The sequence below is a fragment of the Amblyraja radiata genome, chromosome 8 (assembly GCF_010909765.2).
Source record: "Amblyraja radiata isolate CabotCenter1 chromosome 8, sAmbRad1.1.pri, whole genome shotgun sequence".
Classification (NCBI taxonomy): Eukaryota; Metazoa; Chordata; class Chondrichthyes; order Rajiformes; family Rajidae; genus Amblyraja; species Amblyraja radiata.
Genome location: NC_045963.1, coordinates 43,902,718 through 43,925,786, shown reverse-complemented (window position 1 = coordinate 43,925,786; position 23,069 = coordinate 43,902,718). Strand labels below are relative to the sequence as shown.

Here is a 23,069-nt window from a genome sequence, read left to right as displayed (position 1 = left end):
CGAGAAGATCCTTCCGAGAAGAGACACAAGCCGGTTTTGGACCATCACGTGGAAGAGCTGACATGATCTTCACAATGCGTCAACTACAAGAAAAATTGTCGTGAACAACTTCAACCTTTGTACATGGCATTCATCGGCCTCACTAAGGCCTTCGACTCCGTATCAAGGGAACTCTTATGGGACGTCCTATCCACCTATGGATGTCCTGAAAAGTACATTCGAATCCTGAGACTCCTCCACGATGACATGCTTGCCACAGTCATGGCCAGTAACAGCAACTGTGAGCCGATTCAAGTCTGATCAGGAGTGAAACATGGATACGTGATTGTCCCAACACTGTTCACCATCTTCATTGCGACAACCATCCACATCATCCAGGTCAACCTACCCCCAGGAATCGAAATCATCTACAGAACAGATGGCAGACTTTTCAATCTTGCCCGTCTCGTCCAAAACTAAGACATCTATGAGCTCCCTCATCGAGTTCCAATACACAGACGACAACTGTGTTGCAGCTCTCTCAGAAAATCATCTGCAACAGATCCTGACTGCCTTCAACAGTGCATAACTTGGACTTACCATCAACTCCAAGAAGACTCAGGTTATTTACCAATTGTCACCAACTGAGACAAATCGGAAAGAACCATCAATTCAACTTGGTGAAACAACCCTGGAAAATGTGGATCACTTTCCGTACCTTGGAAGTCACCTCTCCTCCAATGTCGACCTTGATGACGAGGTCCAACATCATCTTAAGTGTGCTGGAGCAGCTTTTGGACGTCTTCGAACGAGAGTCTTTCAAAATCGTGACATACGAACAGACACCAAAATGTTAATGTACAAGGCAGTGGTGATTCCAACGCTTCTGTATGCATCAGAAACCTGGACAACATACCGATGCCATCTGAAAACTCTTGAAAAGCTCCATCAACGATGTCTTCGAAGCAGCTTAAACATCAGCTGGGAAGACAGAAGAACCAACGTCAGCGTGTTGAATGAAGCAAAAACATTTAGCATCGAAGCCTTCGTCATCAAGAACCAACTAAGATGGGTCGGTCATGTTGTTCGGATGGAAGATGAGCGTCTACCAAAGCAAACCTTCTACTCCCAGCTTAAAGAAGGCAAACATAAAAGAGGCGGACAAAAGAAGAGATTCAAAGACGCCTTAAAAGCCAACATGAAGAAATGTGAAATCGACATCGACAATTGGGAAACCAATGCCTCTGGCGAACCATCTTCCAAAAAGGAATAGCGACCTTCGAATCCAAGAGATGCGCAGAATTAGAAGAAAAGAGAAGAAAATGGAAAGAGAGGTAGTAACAGCCAAAGCCCGATCTGCCATCTGGAATTACCTGTCCTGAATGCCGAAGAACTTTCAAAGCCAGGATTGGACTCGAAAGCCACCTGAGAGTCCATAAAAACAACAGAACGTAGACTATCATCCTCAACCTCGAGGGATAGCCACGAGGTCTCTCATACTCCATTTACACCCCCCTCCCTTTAATCTTTTTGTCCATTCATAACTTCTAAACTACTACCAATCCTTAGTCTTACTGCTTTTTCTGACAATTTTTTACATCTCCAGGAAGCTAAGGGGTGATTTTACAGAGATGTATAAAATCATCAGGGGAAAACAAAAGCACAGTTTTTTTTTCCCAGGATAGGGTAATAAGAAATCAAAGAATGTAGGTTTAAGTTGAGAGGGGAAATATTTAATGAGGGGCAACTTTTTCACACAGGGGTGGTGGGTATATGGAACGAACTGTCAGAGGAAGTACTTGAGGCAGGTACAATAACAACATTTAAAATAAATTTGGACTAGTGCACGGATACGAAAGGTTTAGACAAATTGGACAAGCTTAGATGGGTTATTGTAATGTGGGCCAATTGTAAAATTGGGCCAATGTGCCTGTTTCTGTGCTGTGGGACTCAATGGCTTCTCTTTGGATCTAGTACTGCTGTTAACTTCCTTCATAAGCCATGGCTAGTTCCTCTCTAATTGACTTATTTTTGTGTCAGACAGGACTGAATAATTGTTTTAATTCACATATACATTATTTGAACATTATCCATTGTCTTTTGATCATCAACTCATTTAGTAAATTGCTACGGTCCATCACAGCCAACTTGTGATTTCTGTGTAATTGTGTGTTGGTGGGGGCACTGCTAGCTGGCATCCCTGCCAGCTGCGTGTTAGTTTCTTCTACTTTTTTTGTTTTTTTAATGTGTCTTAATGTGTGTTTTTAATGTCTCTCTGTGTATCTTGTGTGGTGGGTGGTGTGGGGGATGGTGTGGGGGGGTAAGGGGGAAACCGCTTTGGTTGCCTCCTCCACGGAGAGGCGACTTTTTCCATGTCGCCTCCCCGTGGTCTAACAGCAAGGATCGGTGCGGCCTTTCCCGGAGACGGGCGTGGGGATTCAGCTTCAGCAGCGGGCGCAGCGAGGACTCTTTCGTCGAGGAGCGGGCGAGCCCTCTCCGGGGGTCGCCGGAGGGGAGCGCTCCGTTCGCTGACCCGCAGCAGCCTGAAGCCGCGGTCTGCAGAGCTCCAGCTGCGGGCGTCCTGGGCCTGGGATCCCTCGTTGGGGACCTGGGGGGAGAAGAACTCCGACCGCCGGCCCGCTTATACCGCGGGCGCGGCGTGGACTTACCATCCTGAGCAGGGTCCCTCGCCAGAGATCCCTGGAGTGGAGTTCCGACCGCCGGCCCTGCGGTCTGCGGTGCTTCTGGCTGCGGCGCGGCGGGGACTTTAAATCTTTGATCGCCGGCCTGTGGCCGACACCAACTTGAAGCCGCGGTCTCCGGTGCGGAGACACCGATTCAGGACTTATCTGGACTTACCTTGCTGAACATCTGGACTGCGGAGGGTTGAGGTCCCGACCATGGGGGAAAATGAAGGAGGACTGGTCAATTTTTGTGCCTGTGCTGTGGTGGATGTTTGTGTAATGTGGTGGATGTTTGTGGATGTTTTTAATTGTGTATTGTGTGTTCTTTTTTTATTGTACCGCTGCTGGAAAATTCATTTCATTTGCACTTTATGTGCAAGTGACGAATAAAACTTGACTTGACTTGACTTGACTTGAACTTTCTTTGTTCACATGGAAAAGCCTTGTTTCCTATTCTGCTACTTCCCTCTGCCTCTTAATGAAGAATTTTATCATGTTATGGTCACACTTTCTCTTGCCATGTTGCATTGACTTTGATGTTATTCCCCAGATGCTGCCAGATCTGCTGAATGTTTCCAGCATTTGCTGTTTATAATACAAATTATTCTGATTCATCCTTATATCTGAGAAAATTATTTGAAATTGAATTTTGATTGGCCCATTCCAGAGGAAACTCCATAAACTGTTTTGTTTCATTCATTTTATTTTGACATAGGAGTGAGGATTCTGCTCTTGCTGTTGTAAAATATTCATCTCCTTCACCTTAAATGGAGCATCAGATTAGCTCCTTAACTTTTTGGAACATGGTGTACTGTCAATAGGACTGATGAGCTCTCAAAATGCAACATGGAAGCGAGAGGATGGCAAATTCATCATTCCAATCACAAAAATGCCTTGAGCTGGTTGAAAGTGGGATAAAAAAGATAACGGAGTCGGCTTGATTTGTTTTCATCGGTTTAAACATCCAGGCACCAAGTAACAAAGCTTTCCTCAATCATTTGTGCAGTTTGTTGTCATTTGTCTGCAGATGAATGCCCTTTCCTGGAAACTGAAGTAGCTGGGCTTAAATCCTAAACGCTGTTTTAATTCAAAAGTAATGTGATTCAGTTGCTTGGACTTGAATCTGGTAAATTAGATTCTAAATAAAATGTAATCACGAGACGTTCTAGCAACGTAACGAGTCGTAATAGAAGCACAGAAAGAAGCGGAGAAATCTTCTCAGCCAAAGGAAGCAACTGAGTCCATTGTGGTCATGATGGTTAAAAAATAAACATTTAGGGCAATATTTTTTCCAATGTTACTTTATTTTATACCAGTATGTGTGGAATGAGCTTCCAGTGGAAGTGGTAGAGGCAGGTTTGATTTTATCATTTAAAAATAAATTGGATAGGTATATGGACGGGTAAGTAATGGAGGGTTGTGGTCTGAGTGCAGGTAGATGGGACTAGGGGAGAATAAGTGTCCGGCACGGACTAGAAGGGCCGAGATGGCCTGTTTCCGTGCTGTAATTGTTATATGGTTATATAGTATGTATATTCGAGATAGAGGGTAGTAGATCTTGAATTAAAACACAATGCCGACCAACAAAGTTCTTGAGTTGTGGCAGTGAACTATCCCTTTATTGCAGCAGTGGCTGTTCCTCAAAGTCCACCCCTGTGATAGGAATGCAGTCTGGTGACAAAGGCCTGCTAGAAATATATACAATTATATGTGATACATGAGTCTGATGAAGGTCCACTCCTGAAATGTCGCCCATCCATGTTCTCCAGAGATGCTGCCTGGCCCACTGAGTTACTTCAGCACTTTGGGTCTTCTTATGAGAGGCCTAGTAGGATAGACAGACAGAACCTTTTATCCTTGAGTGGAAATGTCAAGGACTATAGCTTTAAGGGAACAAGTTTAAAGAAGATGTACAGGTAATAGAAAAAGTTGTTTACACTGAGTGTGGTGGGTGCCTGGAACCTGCTGCCAGGGGTGGTAGTGGAGGCAGATATGATTTTGGTATTTCAGAGCCTTTTGGATAGTTTAGTTTAGAGATGGAACGCAGAAACAGGCCTTTCGGCCCACCGAGTCCATGCCAACCAGCGATCCACATGCACTAGCACTGTCTTACACACACCGGGGACAATTTACAATTTTACTATGCCAATTAGCCTACAAACCTGTACATCTTTGGAGTTTGGGAGGAAACTGGAGCACCTGGAGAAAACTCACGCAGGCCCCGGGTGAAGATCCAAGCTTCAAATAGACAGCACCCATAGTCAGGATCGAACCCGGGTCTCTGGTGCTGTAGGCAGCAGCTCTACTGCTGCACTGTGCCGCCCAATAGGCACATGGATTTGCAGGGAATGGAATGATGTGGATCATGTGCAGGCAGAAGAGATTAGTTCAACTTGGCATCATGTTCGGCAAGGACATTGTGTGACATAGGGTCTGTTCTGTGCTGTACTGTTCTATGTTCTAAGGCAACATTCCTTCAATTGGATGGAAAAGCTTTACTGGACCAGTTGTAGTACAATTTATTCTGTAACTTTTCTTCAATGTTGTGTGTTTCCAAAATCATGAAGATGCAGTGTTAAATAAAGGAATTGTTAGCAATTCGGATGTGTCTCTCCCCCCAGCGATGTGAAGACTACATTGTAGAAATTATATCCCTTGGATTTAGGTTTGACTGAGAAAGGTTGGGGAAGTTTGATCTATCATGACTCATTAATTCCAGCAACAGTTCACTGATGTGCTTATTCTAAGCTGTGATTCCAGTCCATAGGATGACTGGATAAGAGATGTGGCATTACTCTGCAGTGCATGTACAAGATGAAAATGTTAATTTATCGAGGAATATGCAGAATTAACGTTGTAAACCACTGCCTGAGATGCTCTGGAGGTACTTTGTAGTTTACAGCAGATTGAGACTTTGATTGTTGCACCGTCCACAACTTGATAGTAATGTGGGCTCAGTCCTTGGCAGCTGCCCTGCGGACACTCTCCTGCTATTCTATATGTTTCTACAATCACTGTGGAAGGGCACAAAGTGCTGAATTAACTCAGTGAGTGGGGCAGCATCTCTGGAGCACATGACTAAGTGATGTTCCCTTCTTTATGCTACCTGACCCGCTAAGTTACTCCACCACTGCATACTTTTGTGTAAACCAGCACCGGCAGTTCCTCGTTTCTACACTTGGAAAGGCAGTAGGGTCGAATCATTTCTTCGAGTGAACTGGCTGAGTTTGTTTTTAATCTGCCCAGGTTCACAGTGGAAACGTTTGTTCTCAGCATTCCTTGTTCATTTGGTTAATTTAAATAGGCTAATCCCCATGTTAAATAGTTGAAAGAATAAATGTCTTGCACTTGGGTTAGCCTTAGTACATATAGACTAACGTACAGTTTAGAATCTTGATAATCTTGCAAGGTGATTAAGCAAATACTGCCATTGTGAATCTTTATTCCTGTGCACTTTCCAGTGACGTAATCTAATTACTATTTAGTGGATACATAGGCTGTAATTAGAATAAACAAGGACACTCATGCCTGAGTAAACTTTAGTGTCTAGGGTTTTCAAGACCCATTTACAGTAAATGAAATGATCCTAGAACTGATGGTATGTTTACTCAATCCGTTTACATCCAAAGCCCACTGGAATATTCTGACGGATGAGAGGTTAGATGATGGTACAAAGGTTATGAAGGCAATATTTTGAATTCATTTAAGTAACCATTGAGGTTTCTGAACTTTTATTTAGAGGGTCAATCAAAAAATCATTTTGGTTTATGCTCTGGGGAGAATTTGCCTAGATAGTTAGATTTAACTGCCATCCCAGTCCATTTCCTCCAGTATTGAATGCAGTTACCGTCTGTACTCAGCGAGAAGGCTCATATTAAGCCCTTATTCTTGGGCATTCCTTTATTATCCTGTTTTCAATAAAACTTTCCAAGTTTCTATTATTTTTTATGACAAATATATTAAGACATGTTACGTTAAAATCATGTTTTATTTTTAGGTGAGTTCCCTGACGGGAAACTATTATTACGATGGCAGAGTGATCTTTTAAAAATATCCTTCCATTATGCATCGTGTCCTGACCAGAATCTGTCCCCCACTACTAAGCATTACTAAGAAGTCAGGGTTAGAGGGAGGTGTTTAAGCAGTCCGAACATAGTGCCACGTTTCTGGACCCAGCAGAGTGTTTAACAATCTGAACAGATCTGGGACAGGTAAATAGAAATCAAAGAGCTGCAGATGCTGGAAATCTGAACTAAAAGATGAATTTGCTGGAAACACTTATCAGGTCAGGCAGCATCTGTGGAAAGCGAAACAGAGTTAATATTTCTGGTTGAAGGCCGGTCATCTGATAGGGAAATGTTGCCTCTTGTCGCCGGCATAGATAAAGTTTCAAGTATTCGAATGGAGTGACTACTGATTCAAGTAGATGTTAAAGAACAAGGTGCTATTAAACTTCTGGGTGCTGGGTTGCTTTGCGGTAAATGCCATTTCGCACAATAGCAATGGTGTTTAGACCAAATGGACCCGCTGATAGTCTGCTGACAAGTCATTGGATCTGCCAAAGCAATAACTGATGATTGACAGTGTCATCTGCAACTGAAGAGATGGTAAAAGTGAGACCAGTGATTAGATTTTTCTGAAATTAAGCGGCAGCAAAGTGACACAGCGGTAGAGCTGCTGACTTACAGTGCCGGACACCTGGGTTTGATCCTGACTAAGGCATGCTGTCTGTACAGATTTGTACATGCAGCATGTAATTACTCCAGCTGCTTTGTTTCTTCCCACACTCCAACGATGCACATGTTTGTAGGTTAATTGGCTTCAGTAATTCTAAATTGGCCCAAGTGTGTAGTGATAGTGCTGGTAGGCATGGATTTTGTGGGCTGAAGGGCCTGTTGACTTGTTATATGTCTAAAGTCTTAGTCATCTGTAATGTATCATGTAAGATTCACCAAGAAACTGAGCTTATAAAATTGGTGAAGGAGTAAAGCCAGGAAATTAGCCATTTGCTCTTTGGGTCCAGGAGAACTTTGCCGAGCTTCAGAAGTACAACAACATGTGCTTTTAACTAGAATCTCAACGAATAATTAAACCTGTTGCCATCATTAGTTTGGAAGTTAGGTGATAACGAAGGGATATAGGGACCATTGTGGGCTCCACCTTTACTTGGTCATCAGTACCGGCTCTGATTTGTTCTGAACCATTTTATACCTCTAGTTGCCCTCTACCCTGCCTCTCAGTCTGAAGAAGGGTTTCAACCCAAAATGTCACTTATTCCTTTTCTCCAGCTATGCTGCCTGACCCACTGAGTTACTCCAGCATTTTATGTCTATCTACGCAGTGCTGAAACTGACGCAATGATCATGATCTTTATGGAGCTTTACAATCAACATTTGGGTGACCCACAATGCTATTTTAATATCATGAAAATGTGATAAAGCAATTTCTATGTTAACTTTCTCCTCCATGGATTACTTCATAGTGGGAAAAATGTTGGCATTAATGTAGTAATTGGTGGCAGAATTAATGTACCATCCAGTCAAATTCTCATTCACACATGTGGAATAAATATTGTAAATTCCTGTATTTGGGAATCTCAGTGCATTTTGTTAACTTGAAATTATCAACCAGTCCTTACTTTGAGTGTTTATATTCAGGCAACTCTATACATACAAAAATACTTGAAAATTTGGAAAATTGAGTATCATAATTACTTTAAAGAGAAGTTTTTTAATGCTCTAAATATAGACTACTGCAGATCTTTAAAATGTCTTGAATGAAATGAGAATATAAGATACACAAGCAAAACAAAGGGTTGGAGGATCTCAGTGGGTCCGATAGCATCTGTGGAGGGAATGGACAGACAATGTTTCAGGCCGGGACTCTTCACTGATAAAGGGTCACGATCCAAAACATTATCTGGAACCTGAAGAAAGCTTCTGACATGAAATATCGTCTGTCCATTCTCTCCACTGATGGTGACTGACCATCTGATTTCCTCCAGCACTTTATGATTTGCTCACGATTCAAGCATCAACATCTTGTGTCTAGAAAACACATCAAATGTCCAGTAGTGTCAACTTATATCAATGACTGAATATGCCCCATACTGCGATTTCCTTTGAGAAGAACAAGACGTTTAAAGCTAATTTTTTTAAACATTTTTTAGCATCCTATCTCTCTATCTGTATGCTTCTGCTCAGCAGATATTAAATAAACGAAGCCATTACAGAAGTTCACAAAAAGTATTAATTCACCCTAGAACTTAACTAGGTGTTAGAGAAAACCAACAGGAACAAAAAGTAACACTTGATTGATTGATTTCAAACCACAACCCTATCCCCCAGCTGATCTAACTGGTTATAACAGCAGTCACTTCAATTCTCCAACAGAAGGCTCATACTGATGAGTTCCACTTTCTGCCCGATTGGATTGTACGCTGTTGACAATCAAAGGAATCATTGTGCTGTTAAGATGCAAGTAAACTTTGGATTGCCGATAGCATGTTGTATGTCCTGTCTGTGTCGTTCACATGATACAATACATTTTAATTTGGATAGAGAAACCCGTTAATGCCAAGAAGAAAGTTTTTTTTTTAGTTGTGTTCCATTATGCTCACCCTGCTGTAGGAAGGATGGTGTTCAGCTGGAATGATTGCAGATACATTTTACAAGGTTGTTGCCAGGACTTGAGGGGCTAAACTATAAGGAGGGTTGGGCAGGCTAGGACTTTATGCACAGTCTTTTACCCAATGTAGAGAAATCAAGAACCAGGAAACATACGTTTAAGGCGAGGGGTGATATTATTGAGATGTATAAGATCATGAGGGGAATAGATTTCCCTACAATGGGTAAAAGACTGTGCATTCACTCAATGTACGGAAGTCATATGTTTAAGATCAGGGGGGAAAGATTTAATAGGGACCTGAGTGGCTACTTTTTCAGACAGAGGATTGTGGCTACATGAAATGAGCTGCTCAAAGAGGTAGTTGAGACAGGAACTATAACAACATTTAAAAAACAGTTGGACAAGTACATGGGTAAGTGGTACTAGTGTGGATGGGGCATCTTGGTTGGCATAGGCAAGTTGCACTGAAGGGTCTGTTTCCATGCTGTATGACTCTATAACTTTATGAATGAGTGCGGAGGGTCAGGGTGGAGGAAATGTTATGACTAATTTTATGTACATTAAGGGTATAGGATAACCTGAGGGAGAATAGGATCCCTTTGTAATCAAAGTAGTCATTCTGTATGGAGCCACAGGAGAGGGGAAAGGTCCTCAATTAGTATTTCTCTTTGTTTTACTGTGGAGAAACACGTGAGGATTGGGGAACTAGGAGCATTCAATGGAAGTATCTTGAGGGCAGTCAGTACTACAGTCGAGGAGGTGCTGAAGGTCCTAACACGTATGAAGGTGGACAAATCTCCCAGGCCTGATCATGTTATATCCAAAGACATAGGGAAGCTAGAGAAGAAATTGCAGGTGCCCTGGCTAAGATTTATGAGTCACAAAACAAAGTGCAGACCCATTGGGGTCTGCTCCCCAACGCAAGATTCCACCACTCACCCGTTCCCACAACGCAAGCCGTTCCCCCAACGCAATATTGCACCACTCAGGCATAGCCCCCAACTGCCTAGGCGCAGCTCATTTCTCCTCATCCCCCAACACTCCCTCCTCCTCCTTTTCACGCTCCCTCTTAAGTCCCTAGAGAGGGAGGGGGGTATAGAGGGAGGGGTGGTAGAGAGGAGGGGGGGAGGGGTAGAGAGGGAGGGGGGTAGAGAGGGAGGGTGGGGGGTGGGGGTACAGAGGGAGGGGGGTAGAGATGGAGGAGGAGGGGGTAGAGAGGGAAGGAGGGGAGGGGAGGGCAGTAGAGAGCGAGGTTAGAGGGAGGGGGAAAGGGGCAGAGAGGGAGGGGGTAGAGAGGGAGAGGGAGGGGGTAGAGTGGGGGGAGGGAGGGTAGAGGGAGGTGGGTAGAGAGGGTGGGAGTTATAGAGGGAGGAGGGTAGAGAGAGTGGGAGTGAGGGTAGATAGGGAGGAGGTAGAGAGGGGGAGGGAGGGTAGAGAGGGAGTGGGGGGGGGTAGAGAGGGTGGGAGTGAAGGAAGATAGGGGGGAGGCATCTCCCTCCTCCAGCCCCATCACCCTCTACCACCCCACTCCCCACCCTATCTCCCTCCTCCTCATTTTCCTCATCCTCTTCCCCTCACTCCCATTCCCTGCCCCAGGACCTACCCAGGTCGTAGAGCAGCACCAGGGCCTGGAACTCGGCCTGGTTCTCGTACTCAGCCCGGCCCTGGATGTAGACTCCAGTCATCAGCTCAGCCACCGCCTGGGCTCCAGCGGGCTCGTCCCTGACCCCGGACCCAGGCTCGTCCTTGGTTCCAGCGGCGGCTTCTTTTTCGGCCCCGGTCACGGCCCCATCCCAAGCCCCGGGCTCCAGCTCCAGCACCACCCTCCCCGTCAGGCGTCGGGCGCCAACAGTGGCCGCCACGTCAGTTCACTGGAGTGCCTCTCCCTCTCGGAATGTCCCGTCCTGCGTTGTGAGTGCATTGTGCGTCACTCGGGTGCGCTGGAGTGCCCCCCCCCCTCCCAGAGTGGCCCATCCTGCCTTGCGAGTCCATTGTGACGTCACTCTGGTGTTTTTTCCCGAAATGGGTGAGGTTTCTGGCTTTTTAAAAAACTTTAAAGGATTAAAATGTTCGGAAATATAGATGGGAATGCAACGGGAAGATGTTTATCGCCTCAACAGGAAAAATGTGAGTAGAATGTGTGAAAATGGGAAGGCTGTGGCCTAGCGTTTGGAAGAAAATAGGAAAATAGGAAAATTAACCAGATTGACACACACACACATAGCCACAAACAAGACAAAGAGTTTTAGTATTATAGAGATTATTAAATTCGGTTTAAGTACTGGAGGGTGGCAAATGTTGTGCCTCTATTGAAGAAGGGCTGCAAGAAAAGTCTGGGAACTATAGAGCAGTAAGTTTAACCTTTGTCTTCAGAGAGTTACTGGAGAGTATTCTGGGGATAAGATATACATGCACTTAGATAGACAAGGACTTATTAGGGATAGTCAGCACGGTTTTGTACGTGGGAGATCGTGTCTCACTAATTTGAATGAGTTTTATAAGATGTAACCAATATGTGGATGAGGGCAGAGCTGTAGATATTGTATATATGGATTTCAGCAAGGCATTTGACATGGTAGGCTGATCTGACAGGTTAGATCGCATGGGATCTAAGGAGAGCTAGCCGACTGGATAGAAAATTGGCTTCGTGGAAGGACAAAGAGGGAGACGGTGGAAGTTTTTTTTTCAAAACTGGAGCCCTGTGACTCAGGGTTTGGTGCTTGGCCCATTGCTGTTTGTCATCTATATCAATGATTTGGATGAGAACGTACAAGGCATGATTAGTAAATTTGCAGATGACATAAAGGTGGGTGATATTATGGATAGCAAACATGGTTAGCAAAAATTACAGCATGATCTTGATCGTTTGGGCAGGTAGGCTGAGGAATGTTTAATGGTGTTTAATACAGATGCCTTTGGGGAAGTTTAACCAGGGCAGGACCTACACGGTAAATGGTAGGGCTCTGGGGAGTGTTGTAGAGAAGGAATCTAGGAGTGCAGGTACATAGTTCCTTGAAAGTGGCGTCTCAGATATATAAGGGGGTCAAGAAGGCCTTTGGCACATTGGCCATCACACAGAATATTGAGTACAGAAATTGGGAGGTCATGTAACAGTTGTACAAGACATTAATGAGGCCACATTAGAGTATTGTGTTCGGTTTTGATCACCTTGTTATAGGAAAGATATTATTAAGCTGGAAAGGGTGCATAGAAGATTTACGAGGGTGTTCCCAGGATTCGAGGGTCTGAGCTATAGGGAGAGGTTGAGCAGGCTAGGACTTTATTCCTTGGTGCACATGAGGATGAGGGGTGATCTTATAAAGGTGTATATGATCATGAGAGGATTAGATTGGGTAAAGTAGGGGAATCAAGGACCAGAGGACATAGGTTTGAGGTGAGGGGTGAAAGATTTAATAAGATCCTGAGGAGCAACATTTTTACACAAAGGCTGGTAGGTGTATGGAATGTGCTGCCAGAGGAGGTACTTAAGGCGGGTACTATCACAACATTTAAAAAACATCTGGACAGGTACATAGATAGAATATGTTTAGAAGAACGCAAAATGCTGGAGTAACTCAGTGGGACAGGCAGCATCTCTGGCTAGAAGGAATGGGTGACACTTCAGTTTGAGACCCTTCTTCAGACACATCTGCAGTTTTTTCCTACACATAGGGCTGGAAGGGTGTGAGCTAAATGCAGACAGGTGGATCTAGTGTAGATGGGGCATGTGGGCCGGTGTGGGCAATTTGGGTCGGAGGTCCTGTTTCCACACTATATAACTCTATGACTCTAATTCTAACTGACAGTGGTCTTGCTGGTCAAGAGGTCCAAAAGCCAATTTAGGTATGAGCTTATTCAGCATTATGCTGTTGAGCTGCAGTCAATGAATAGCATCCTGACATGAGTATTGTTATTGTCGCGGTGAGCCAGGGCTGAATGTAGGGCAAAGGCAAAGGCAATAGCCTCGTCCGTAGACAAACCTTTCCGATATGCGAATTGCAAGGGGTCTAACTTGTCTGGAGGAATTCAAAGAGTTAAAGAGGTTCCAGGTTCAAGGTTCACATTTATTTGTCACATGCGCCAATTAAGGTACAGTGAAATGAGTTACCATGCAGCCATACAATAAAAATGAACACAATACACAATAGAATTTAACATAAACATCCACCACAGCATTCGTCACTGTGATGGAAGGCAATAAAGTTCAGTCAGTCTTCTTTCTTTGTTCACCCTTAGTCGGGGGCCTTGACCCTCCGTAGTCACTGCTATAACATGTGCAAGCCCTCTCGTCGGGATGATCGAAGCTCCGACATTGGGACAGATCGAACACACTCCGCGGCTTGGAGTTCCCGAATCGTCCACTTCCTTATCGGAGACCGCGGCTTCAGGATGTTATCGGCCGCAGGCCAGCGGTCGGAGCTCTTCTCCGCCAATGCCCAGCAAAGGATCGGCCCGCTCCGTGATGGTAAAATCCGCTCCACAGCTGGTAGATAACTGGTAACAGGGTAGGTTTACACTGTTCTCCCCCACCACCTCCCACATAAGACATACCAAGAGACACTAAAACTTACATTTGGACATACTAAGAAAACAAAAAAAGTCAAAATAACGAACCCGCTGCTGGCGAGGCAGCCGATGTGCAGTACCACCCGATGACCTTGAACCTTGGACCTTGGTCAAGAGGTCCAAAAGCCTATTTACATGGAGGCCCCAAGCCAGAATTTTAGATCTGAGCCTATTCAGCATTATGCTGTCGAGCTGTAGTCAATGAATAGCATCCTGACATGAGTGTCCTTATTGTCGCGGTGTGCCAGAACTGAATGTAGGGCAAAGGCAATAGCCTCCTCCGTAGACAAACTTTTCCCATATGTGAATTGCAAGGGGTCTAACTTGTCTCGAGGAATTCAAAGAGTTAAAGAGAAAGCAGGTTTAGGAGAATTGTAATGAAAGTTAATTTGTGCACTAACCTGTGTAGATCAGCTGCTGAACGTCTTGCTTGAGGAATCACATATAGTGCGTGCACCATCATTCTGACATTTTTTAAGACAATCATTACAATATACTCTTTCCAAACCAATATAGTTGATAATACACAGGTGGAATTTTGAAATGATTAATGGATTCTAATCACTAAACTATAAGTCAATGGAAAAAATATACATACTCATTGTAACATGGTCCATAAATTGTATTTATATTTTACAGGAGTTTTATTTCAAATGTGGAAACCATCCAACCTCCGAGAGCGACGCATCAGTGATTTTGAACTTAATTACTCCCAACAGGCAAAATGTCCCCTGTATAACCTGCACTGAGACTGTGTAAGTGTGGTATTTATTTTGTGCTTTGTTGATGATGAAAGACTTTGGTAAATAGAGAGACCATTTCCAGTGGCAAGAAAATTAGTGATGAGACAAAAAATGAGTGGTTGAAGAACCAAAGGTGTTTTGCATCTAGTTGTCATGATTAGAAATTATTGTAACGGCAGATTCAATAATAGCTATCAATAAGAAATTTTAGACATATATTTGAAAAAGAAACGTTTGCAGTGTTTCATGGAGGAAGCATATGAGTGGAAATAATTTGAGATCTCTCTCAAACTGGCAATGCAAATGTGATGGGGCAATTGGCCTCCTTCTCTGCTTAATTATTCAATGTTCATAAATTTATACTGGAATTAGGCAATAAGCTATGCAGCCAAGTGCTATTTCATTTAAAAAAAATGCGTGAAGTTGTCCCCTGATTGTATTAGGCAGATTTTCAGCAGAATCTAAATTTCCCCATTGCTGAGATGCATCAGCTTGTGACATAGTATTTCATAAGATAGTTCTAATTCAGGGCATGTTATTAGTTTCTTTGTTTATTTCTTCTGGAATCTAGAAAAAATATTCTGGTAACATTCTTACACGGATTACAGAATTATGGGTTTTGCTTTGCATCTGAAACAAACAAATTGCAGACTGCTGCTCCACTTCCCTACCCCATCCCAAGTGGTCTAAACGCTTCTGATATATCTCATTTTTGTCAGTTTCTCTAGGCTGATCTTCATGCATTGTGCTATCAATTGAATTGATTTTCATACAAACAGCCAGTGATTAAAATAAAATGTTAAATACAGACATTTGACATTTGCACCTAAAAAGATGGAAATACTTAAGATTTATCTCCAACAGCTCTTCAATGTTGACATCAATTAATGTCTGATTCAGCTTGCATGCAAATGGAAATCCAATAGGATATGATCCTTAGGTTACATTTTTCTTCTTTAGTGCTTGTTTTCAATGAATTTGTTTTACTGTTTAAATTGAGAACTGATAGCATTTGGTTAGTTACATGTTCCAAAATCTTTACACGTTTGGTTGTGGCTGCTACTTTAGAATTCATATTTGTTTGCCTCCTTGTTTGGTTTTCAGCAATAGAGAAGCATTTGTAGTAGGAAAATTGAAATTTGAAATACCTCCCACAAAATGCTCAAAGCCCACCCAACGGTGCAGCCTGCAATGGTTTTCAGCATAGAACTATCCATGTACTTCCAAATGTCCTCCTCATGGCTTGCTGCTTGCTGCTTTCACTATGATGTTGTTAAATTCCAAGCCACCCTATAGACATCAATTGTGTTCTCCATTGCTGAGTCTATGTGCCATAAAAAAAATATTCACAAAATGCACTGTGCCCAGCACCTTTCATTACAGAATGCTTCTATTTTTAACTCCTTCTAATGGCACTGGTGTTGGTCAGCAACTTTGTTATTGAATTAAACATTTATGCAGCAATACCAATAATTCATTTAAATTTGCAGTTAAGAATTTGGTGATTCTTGATGGAATTACATTTCCCCTTAAAACCTGAAAGGAGGTGCAACAAAATTCCATTCAGAAGTAAATCTGCACATTTTTCATATGGTGACAATCATTTTAGGCTATCGTTTTTACCCTTGCCAGGAAAGAGAAAGGAAAATGGTCTATTGAACTGACTGATTGAATTTCACAGGTGGTAATACAGATTGGGTCAGAGATATTGGAAGAAGAAATGTACAGCCCAAACAAGACATGTTGCATCAATCTCTTCTGGCTGCAGTGTTTGAGAGCAGCTGAAACAGTGACATTGATTCTGGTGGAATCTGTATTCTCTGCCTCCCTGCAGCAAGTTAAGATGGATTTATTTCAAAAGCAGGCTGAATTTAATCTTTATTAGGTTGTGGGGGCGGGGGCGGGGTTGTGGGGGCAGGAGAGGGGTTGTGGGGGCGGGAGAGGGGTTGTGGGGGCAGGAGAGGGGTTGTGGGGAGGGGGGGGTTGTGGGGGAGGGTTGTGCAGGAGTGGGGGTTGTGGGAGAGAGGGGGTTGTGGGGGAGGGGGGGGTTGTGGGGGAGGGAGGGGGGGTGTTGTGTGGGGGGTGTGGGCGGTGGGGCGTGGACAGGGGGGCATGTGGGGGGGAGGGGTGTGTGGGCGGGGGGAGCGAGCTCGAAAAGACGGGAGAAGAGCCATGGGGGAGAGGGGGGCATCACGGGGAGGGCGGAGGAGCCAGCGAGGGGGACCAGAGGGGTAGTGGCTCTAATTGGCGGTGCGCTGGTTGCTAGTCATTCTCCTCCGCCAGGATCAGAGTCTCCGCTTTCCGTTTGGCGACAACGGTGACATCTCCGACTCCAGGCTGGGCTGGGTCTCCGACTCCAGGCTGGGCTGGGTCGGGTCTCCGACATTGGGCTGCTGCTTGGGGCGGGGCAGCTGTTTGGGGCGGGGCTGCTGTTTGGGGCGGGGCGGGGCAGCTGCTTGGGGCGGGGCCCAAGTTGATTCACCGAGTTGATAACCTTCAGCAGCACTTGATGTCCGTCTCTGAATGCGTCCCTGGGAACAGTGTGTAAATCGCAGTCCTCTGTGATGGAGTAAATCGTCAGGGATCCTTGCAAACCTCTCCAGACTCTCTTTGCAAATCCACACTCTGCGAAGAGGTAGGCAACCATCTCCTCGCCATAGCAGCTGTCCCGAGGGCAGTGTGAGCTGGTAGTGAGGTTCCGACGGTGCAGGAAGAATCTTACTCGGGCGGCTCCTCTCACCACCAGCCAAGCCAGGTCTTGGTGCTTGTTGGCCAGTTCTGGCAATGAGGCATTTCGCCAGTGCTTATTCATTGGTTGCGGCTCTGATGAAGTAAAGAGAACTTCCAAACAAGCTCATCTTCAAGGTTATTAATTTAGTTGCACCCATTGTTAGTAAAGGATCATATTTCTTTAACATTTCAGCCAGGCAGTTTTAACAACAGAATCAGCATGTACTTTGTTTCCACCACAAAGGTGGTGAAATCTCTGACAATCTTCCCAGCACATCTCTTTTCATATTCCCAGTTTTGCAATTCATTTTATTGTCATTTGTTCTTTCTACCTTCCCTTATTTACCCAATTTGTGCTTCTGCTCGCACCATTTTATGCATTTTCTTTTGGCATGACTTGCTGATAACTTTATTTTTGCAAGCCCAACCTCTCGTTCATAAGGTTCTGGTTATAAGATACTGGTTCTGTATTGTATTAAGTCACACTGATCATCTATTATTGAATCGATTAACAAACTTAACATAAATCTACTAAGGGGTAAATCATGACTCTATCATGGTCAATTTACCTGATTGAAAAATACATTAAATTACTTGTCAGTATATTTCTTTCTCCTAGCATCATTTTAAACTTTCAATAGTGAGGCGTTTGAGTGAGAGTTGAAAATATTATAACATTGGTCCGATTATGAAATGAACATACTCATCGAACAAGATGTAGAGTTTCTGGAGTTGTCAACTGCCCATTTGTAATTACACTTCCCTGACATACTTTGGAAGGTATTTATGTTGCACTGGATAATGATCTTAGGTCGCATTTGTTTTATAATAAGTGATAGGAGCAGATTAGGCCATTCGGCCCATCAATCATGGCTGATCTATCTCTCCCTCCTAACCCTAAAGAATAATATTCTCAATCACACTATATTTCATTCAGTGAACCAGGATTTTTATTTCCAATTTCAGGTGAGTTTCACTCCCCATGACCCCCTCCTCCTACCTAGCTCCATCTGCCTCCATATTGTTTCTTTCTCTGTAAGAGTCTACCTATCGCCCACTAGCTACTATCTTCCAACTCCAGCCCTCCTCCTCCTCCTCCTCCACTGGGCACCATCTACCCAACATCTCTCTTCTCACCTTGTTCCACTGATTATCTGCCAGCCCTTGCTGCATTCTTCCCTCTCACCTCTTTGTACTGTTTCCTCTCTACATTCTCAGCCAGGTCTGGAACTGAACCATGGACAATTCCTTACCTCCACCCTACTCCATAGTGACCTGCTAAGTTCCTCCAGCAATTGTTTATCGCACAGTATTTTACTAGCCCATGTACTAGAAAAGAGACCTCTCATTGACCAACTGAAGTTATGTCTAATGAATGCATGCAGCTTGCTTTTCTTAATATGTGCTTATTGTTAGCATTTTATAAATAGAATCCAACTGCTGGTATGCCATTTTTTTTTCAAGTCTGTACGCATAGACTTTTGGTCGAGCATTGTCCCTGCTATTAGACACTCAACATACCAGAAGTAGAACTGCAGATACTGGTTTACAAAAAAGACACAAAGTGCTGGAGTAACTCGGCGGGTCAGGCAGCCTGATCCGCTGAGTTACTCCAACACATTGTGCCTTTTTTTACCAGAAGTAAAACCTGCTGTGCAGCAATCACACCTCAAAGCAATGTTTTACATAGCAAAACATTCTAGTGCATTTACAGGATTTAGGTTTCTCTTATGACGCTCTTCACCCCTAAGATGGTTCTAAATGCTGTCATGTTTGCTTTTCCAGCACCGTCTAATCAGAGTAAAGACATTCTCTCCTCCACTGTTTCTCATACCAAGCAGTTACACACTTCTAAAGGGTTGGCAGTGGGTGATTATTGGTCAATGGAAATAAACATCAAGAGAGGCAGATATAAGGCCTAAAATCAATGTTGGCCATTTTTACATTATTAAAGTAAATAACCACAATTAAGTGCAAAATGAGGAAACACATTTCATTCCCAACACTGACATCCCACTGTGGACACAAATAAATGATTGATGAAGGGCACATTATCCCTTTCCAGACAATACTTCAAGCTAATAGTACTCTTCATTTAAAATTTTTGTCAATAGTTATTACAACAGCAACATTCTCTTACATCTCTACTGACTTAAAGTTGCCAAAAAACCTTTGATAAATGTTGAATGCTTTGAACAAATTAACCACTTCTCATCTAGTTTTGCTGAAACACCAATGATGTCTATACAGTCATTGTAGTTTAGCTGTAAATATTGAAACATGATTACCCAGAAGCTTTAGTCTCCTGCGAGCGCTGTCTTTATTCGTTCCTCTGGCTACAGCTGCATCTTCCTGAATATGGTTGGTATCTCTGATGAAGTCTGTTTGAGACAACACGTATTTTAATCAAACTGTACAGAATCATTGCAGGATGTGCCTCTGCTTATGAATAGGAGTGCCTCCCTGCTGTTCAGATCATTAAACTATCTAGCAATATGTTAAAGTATTTGAGCTTCTGATGTGGACTACTGCTTTTGCCTTTCGAAATAAAGAGTATTTTCAAAACAAAGAAATATTATCATCGAAGCACGAGAAATTGCAGATGCTGGAATTTTGAGTAAATGAAACAGTGCTGGAGGAACTCAGCGAATCAGGCAGCAGAGGGAATAGACAGACAATATTTTGGATCAAAACGCTTATTCCTGATCCCGCCACCCACCTTCTTTCCAAAATCCCACTGCCTTTGGTTATCCAGTTTGTTAATATTGGCTAAATTAAAGACACCATAAAATGGAGGATCCCTGCACTTGTCAGAATTGCTTAACCCTTGTCAGCTGAACTTTACAGGCTTTGATTGGCGCCAGCCAGTCTAGGCTCAGATTGATATGCAGGATGGTAAGGGGTCCAGGTGCTCTCCCTGTTTCTCTTAAATTGATAACATGTATAGTGGTTTTGCAAACTAACCTTAAATGCATCATTTCTATTGGGTCGCTGCAAAAGCATTGTAAATAGTATAAATAATGTTGCAAGACGGTCATCCTGTTAATCGATGATTGGTCGAACTGTTGAGCCTTGGAGAAATTGTTTGAATCTCAGGGCACATGTTTTAATGTTTGTTCTTGTTTGCTTCCTTCAACAGCCTTTTTTCTTATACAATGTATAAGCTGCTGTATTATTGGGTTAGGGAAATGTCTGTTATGTATGGGGTTAATCGATATCTGTAATTGGATTATTAAGAGACCACACCCATGTGGTTCGGCCCCTCGAGGTCCCGGGACATATAAACGTCCGCTATCACGAGATCCAGGGTCGATCTTCTGGGAGAGCGCTTAGGACTGCGTGACTTTCTGGAGTGTCTCTGTTTGAGTGAGACCTAGAGGGCTTGATCAGGCAGATACGAGGATTGAACCCGCGGTGGGATAGGTACAGTAGTTGAACAGTAATCGCACTTTTGTTAAAATAAAGATTAGTTGTTACAAGTGCTTGATTCAGTGTTTTTACTGAAACTAGACTGGGGGGAAGCTTAGAAACGAGCAATTTACAAGTTCATTTCCCTTTTCTCAACTGTCCATGACCCATACACTTAACCCACTGGGCCTCCAATCTCCTCCTCCAACAGCTTCCTCTGCCCCATCAGATGATTTGACTCTGGACTGATGCGCTACAATGCTCTGCATTCTGTATCTCCCATTTTGTTGTGTCTATTGTACTTGAATTGTATGGTATTTATGTGTGGTATGTCTGATCAGTTTGGACCGCATGCAAAAACAAAGCTTTTCACTGTACCTTGGCACACGTGACAATAATAAGCCTAACCCTAAACCTAAACCTAAATGAATACAATCTGCTTAATAGTAATATACATGAAAATATTTCTGACACATATCAGGGAGTTATATCAAAAATGTTTTTTTGAAAAACGCTTTTTAATGTTGGTTCATCATAAATTACAAAGGTCCAACTGGATTGCCTTTTAGATAAATATGATAATGTGCAGAGGATCTTGGAGTTCATGTCCATAACTTCCTGAAAGCAGTTTTATAAGTAGATAGTGGTAATAAAGGCATATGGTATGCTTGCCTTCATTGATCAGGGAATTAAAGCCCCTGTCCCACTTAAGAGACCTAAACAGCAACCTCTGGTGACCTTGCCCGCCACCCAAGGTTTCCATGAGGTCACCGGAGTTTTTGGTCACTCTCCCTAATGGTCGAAAGTGGTTTCCGCGTGGTCAAGGCTTCATCTAGGTTGCTGCTATTTTTTCATCATGTTTAAATCCGGCCTCGACTAAAAATAGGGTGATTTCACGAAAGGTCACTGGAGCGTAAATCCCCACGCACGTGACCGAAAATTTTAACTGAGGGACAAGCGTCACTTCCGGTACATGTTAGTGGATGGGAAAACACGCACTTTCACACCCGTTAACAACATCGAAAACGGCCCGGTTTTGAGCTGCAATTAAGTGAGCCGGTTGGGGTGACCGTGAGGAACAGCTACCTAGATTTACAGTCCAAAAAAAAGATAGAAACTAAGGTAAATACAAGAGGGAGCTGAAGGTGTCAAAACAGCGGAAGTTGACAGCGGCCATTTTTCGTGGAGATTTAAAGATCCGAAATATCGGGAATTATCGCGTTTGCTCGCAGCATTTAATCAAAAGTGGCATTATTGACTGTTATCTTTATTCATTTGTTAGATGAAAAGTATTAACAGTTAGAAATCCGTCAGTTTCGCTGTTGTTGCCCCTTCAGTTCACTCTTGTATTTACCTTCGTTTTTCTTTCTCTTTGGAACTCTAAAGTAAGATAGCTGTGTCTCACGGTCACCCCGACTTGCACACTTATTTACAGCGCAAAAACTAACCATTTTAGCGGTTCCCTATTTTACTGACGGATTTCTAACTGTTAATACTTTTCATCTAACAAATGAATAAAGATAACAGTCAATAATGCCACTTTTGATTAAATGCTGCGAGCAAACGCGATAATTCCCGATATTTCGGATCTTTAAATCTCCACGAAAAATGGCCGCTGTCAACTTCCGCTGTTTTGACACCTTCAGTTCACTCTTGAATTTACCTTAGTTTCTATCTTTTTTTTGGACTGTAAATCTAGGTAGCTGTTCCTCACGGTCACCCCAACCGGCTCACTTAATTGCAGCTCAAAACCGGGCCGTTTTCGATGTTGTTAACGGGTGTGAAAGTGCGTGTTTTCCCATCCACTAACATGTACCGGAAGTGACGCTTGTCCCTCAGTTAAAATTTTCGGTCACGTGCGTGGGGATTTACGCTCCAGTGACCTTTCGTGAAATCACCCTATAGGTTGCCGTTTTAAAAATCGATAATTTTTTAGTCGCAGGTCTAATCGAAGCCTGTTTTCTTCATTGTCGAGGAAGGTTTTCAACATATGCATGGGAGGTGGTAGGAGGTTGCAGGTCACCTCGACCTTGATTTTTTTTTTGGGTGATGGGCAAGGTCACCAGAGGTTGCTGTTTAGGTCTCCAATGTGGGACAGGTAAGAGTCAGGAAGTCATAATGCAGTTTTGGTTCGGCTGCATTTGAAGTATTGCATGCGTTTCTAGTCACCCCATTACAGGGAGGATGTGGAAGCTCTGGAAAATCCAGTTTTTATTCTGATGTTTTGTCTTTTATTTCTTCCTGCCATCCATGGATCACAGACCTCACCTCTTGTTCTTATTCCCCTTCCTTTCTTCTGCATGTTAAAACATATCTCTATCATCCCCACTTT

At 43.3% G+C, this 23,069-nt stretch overlaps 1 protein-coding gene across 3 annotated transcripts in view; it reads left to right on the top strand.

The window, feature by feature from the left end:
• The window catches only part of prkn (parkin RBR E3 ubiquitin protein ligase), an 833,127-nt gene that overhangs the window by 314,224 nt on the left and 495,834 nt on the right, over positions 1-23,069 (top strand). For all 3 annotated transcript variants that reach the window (XM_033025724.1, XM_033025722.1, XM_033025723.1), the window contains one exon: positions 14,496-14,611. In XM_033025724.1, the coding sequence (XP_032881615.1) occupies positions 14,496-14,611 (116 nt within the window). The remainder of the gene's footprint in view (positions 1-14,495; positions 14,612-23,069) is intronic.